The 3,585-nt window shown below is 44.2% G+C and overlaps 2 protein-coding genes across 3 annotated transcripts in view; one reads left to right on the top strand and one right to left on the bottom strand.

Moving 5' to 3' along the window:
• lrrc75ba (leucine rich repeat containing 75Ba) overlaps nt 1-3,585 on the bottom strand; it is a 9,001-nt gene that overhangs the window by 2,422 nt on the left and 2,994 nt on the right. The window contains exons 3-4 of the mRNA XM_008336898.3: nt 769-897; nt 109-221 (exon numbers count right to left, since the gene is read on the bottom strand). Of these exons, the coding sequence (XP_008335120.1) occupies nt 109-221; nt 769-897 (242 nt within the window). The remainder of the gene's footprint in view (nt 1-108; nt 222-768; nt 898-3,585) is intronic.
• Nucleotides 1,915-3,585, top strand: part of ggt1a (gamma-glutamyltransferase 1a) — a 9,412-nt gene continuing 7,741 nt past the window's right edge. For both annotated transcript variants that reach the window (XM_008336896.3, XM_025053150.1), the window contains exon 1: nt 1,915-2,825. In XM_008336896.3, coding sequence (XP_008335118.1) covers nt 2,743-2,825 — 83 coding nt within the window. In that variant the 5' untranslated portion in view covers nt 1,915-2,742. The remainder of the gene's footprint in view (nt 2,826-3,585) is intronic.

Raw genomic sequence — 3,585 nt, 5'->3', positions numbered from 1 at the left:
GTTCCGTGAACAGTTCTCGGTTCCGTGAACAGTTCTGCGTCTGTTCCGTGAACAGTTCTACTTCTGTTATGTGAACAGTTCTAGACCGACCTGGTTCCGAGGACTCACCAGGCCTGGGATTTCTGTCGTGACATGTTCTGCCTCAGCCACTTGGAGTGTGGCGTCAGGTGGTAGATCAGCTGTCTGCAGATCTTATCGGAGGACTTGACGGTGTCCGCGTCCTGTCAAGACAGAGAAGACGGGCTCAGAGAACGACGTCAAAAAGAACAAATGTTCCGTCCGACGCCCCCAATAGTCCACTGGGTGGCGCATAGTCTGACATCAGAACGACCACACAGTCCGTACTACGTTAGCTTGTGTGTGTGTCGTTGTGGATGAAGTACTACTACAGTTTCAGGGTGAAGTACTACTTCAGTTTCAGGTGTAAAGCATTCGTAAATATTTTCTGAAGAATGAGAATAAATGAATTTAAAATTTTTTAAAAATTTTTTAAATTGTCATACTTGTCAACCATTTTGTAACAGCACTGCAGTACCTCCACTGACCTGGAGGGGCGCCACCCCGTGTTTAACTCCCTGAGCTACAACTGAAAAATAAAACGACATCCGTTTCTTGGTACGGTGTTAAAAAAACAAAACATGTTGAAACAGGTCACATCAGTTCAGTCATCCTCCAGCTGTTGGCGCTCACTTCTTCACTTCTATTTGATATTACTTGTCCTGGAGACAACTCTGACTCGTGTTACGTTACGAAGAAAAACAACCCCACCTTCTTCGGACACTGCATCTCCCGGGCCAGACTGAGCAGCAGCTCGTGTGAGATGGGGTCCACCAGGTTGAGAAAGGCCGCGTTTTTGTACAGGATGTCATTGAGCGACGAGCCTTCCAGACCCAGGTCCTGGAAAAGAAGGGAATGAGAATGACGTCACCGAAAGACCGACAGTGACAGACCATGTCTTCTACTTCAAAATCGGAAGTAGTCACCACCCAATACTGCAGTAGTCCGACATGTATTACATGTACTGTAAGTCAGCGACGGTCCAGTTAGTAAAGGTCGACCAATGCTAACCTATATAGAGTAGTCCCTCGCTATTTCGCGGTTCATCTTTCGCGGATTCACGACTTCGCGTTTTTTTTTTAAAACTCTATATAAAATCTACTCCATCCCGGATTTGGATCTGCGAGAGATGTCGCAGGAATGGGACGACGATACGGATGTAAAATCAATCATTGGCTGCGCAGTAAAAGTCATCATCATTTTACTGTGCATAAATATGATCACTATTTCGCGGAAATTCAGTTTCGCAGCAGGGCCTTGGAACCGATCTACCGCGATAAACCAGGGATCACTGCACAGTGTACAATATCGCAAAATTTTAATTCATGATACCGGATCAATCAATCGATATCCTCCGTCATCAGTTGTTGTTTTTTTTTTCTCACCAATTCCCACTCCGATATTCCTGTTGTTGGTTCATTTTCTTTTTCTGTTCTTTCTTCGAAGTATCGTATCTTCAGATTCTTTCTAGTACAAAACCCGTATATGTAACAAAGATCAACAATTTAGCGTACTTATCTTTCTACTTCGTTTGTCCAGTGACAATAAAACAATGGCCGACTCCTCCGCTGTGTTTAAAGAAGGTCGTTATTACGATACCTCTCAACTGACCTATTAGCATAGCTAAACATTGCCCTGGGGCAGTGGTGGATTCGACCTTTTTTTTTTTTTACCAAGATCAGTTCTGAAGGCTGACACTCACAAGTACTTCACAGTACCACCAGGGTCACCACAAATACACAGGAAAAAAAACTCTCCTGAATTCACAGAGAAGATGAGCTCATTAATGGGGGAGAGTAGGGGAGGAGGAGGCCCAACCAGAGCTAGGACCACAATAACCAGTTTAAAAGTTCTCACCTCAGACTATAGTCCAGAATAAATAATTCTGCACAGGTGAGGCACGTCAGGCCTGAGGGCAGAACAAACCAACGAGATCCGGAACAGAAGTAGAACTGTTCTGCCGTCTCGTGAAGTAATCCCAGGAATTCTAATTTCTCAGTGCGAGTTAAAACATGGAAATATCCCTTTAATCTCATCAACAACCCTCGCAAACTACAACCACCGTCACAGACGGCTGGTTCGCGAGTTGAAATGTTGACATACGACCACAGTCAAACCTGGGGCTCTTCCCTCCGAGCCGTTTGTTCAGAAACTGTCACGGGTACAGGAAGAACCCAACAGCGCCACCACCGGGTCGGGATCATTATTGGAAGCTAACAGAGCACTTCGGCTAGCAAATGAGGCAACATCTAGAAACAACAGGCGGGGGGATCGTAGACCACAACAGGAGACCGGTGGGTTACCGCTGTTGGCGGCGGGTCAGGTCTGGATCAAATAACAAGTTCCCGGGAAGGCAGGGAGGCAAAGGCAGGAGTTGATCAAAGGAGCGAAGGCGCACGGAAGGCACATTAAAGGAACGGCGCCATCAACAGATGGACCTTCATCGTCGGACAAACTATTTAAACTAGTTGCTCTCACCCACTCGACCAGTTTTCCTAGCCTCCAAACTTCCTGTGTTTGACTTTGTCCTTAGTCGTTTAAATAGGATTTCTTTTTCCCCATTTCAGCAGTAGAGCCAGTCAGGTCCTGAGTGGTTTGTTCGCTCGCTCTGCCTCTCTCTCTATCTGCTGCTTTTTTTAAATCTAAAACCTCTGCTGCTTTTGACAATTTACCAAAAAAAAAAAAATGGAATCAAATATTAGGCACAGGGGCTACGTCCAGTCCATCAGTGATTCTCGGCCGAGCTCCGATCTTTTAACGGAAGAAAGGTGGGTACAGAAGTATACGTACGTAAGTTCCGATATTTGTATGTTGGTAACGATAGTTGTTATTAACGACATTTAATTTTGTCTATGTACTGACAAGCAATTATTGATATGTATTGAAAATAACATCGTATATATGTATATATATATTTATATATGTTTGTTGTTGAAATTTAATTTGCGTTTAATTCCTTTCATTAAAAATATATATAGCACAGTATTTTATATATTTATAATATTTTACAGGTACTGATGCTTTTTTTAAAACTAAAAATGTTTGTAAACTGCTGGAACTCGGACTCCCTCTAGTGGCACACGGCGAAATGCGAGTTAATTGTTATTTTTAATTCTCTTCGTATATTTCCGTCTCCCAGTACTACCAGTATGACCGACGTGAAAATACAGACCGACACTGACAGACCGGGCCGGTACATGAAGAAAAACATGTATACATGTAAACACGAACACACACGAGAGAGGGAGAGAGAGAGAGGGAGCAGCTCCTGCTGTTGTTTATCCAGTTCTGAGGGGTGTGTTCTGGGTCCGTGGTTCCATCAGAAACCGACCAGACAGTGTGTGTGTGGTCCTGGTATATCTATACTTGTGGGGACATGTTTACTAACCCTCTGTCCTTGTGGGGACATTTCCGGTCCCGACTTCAGACTAGAGTCCGGGTTCGGATTAAACATTAGTCATACAATCCTACGAGTTACCGTTAGGGTACGAAACCAGAGGATGGATTATGTCTGTCTTGTGTGTTGTT

This window comes from Cynoglossus semilaevis, chromosome Z (assembly GCF_000523025.1).
Source record: "Cynoglossus semilaevis isolate Cse_v1.0 chromosome Z, Cse_v1.0, whole genome shotgun sequence".
NCBI lineage: Eukaryota > Metazoa > Chordata > Actinopteri > Pleuronectiformes > Cynoglossidae > Cynoglossus > Cynoglossus semilaevis.
The sequence above is the reverse complement of the archived record's forward strand: the minus strand, read 5'-3'. Positions and strand labels throughout refer to the sequence as shown.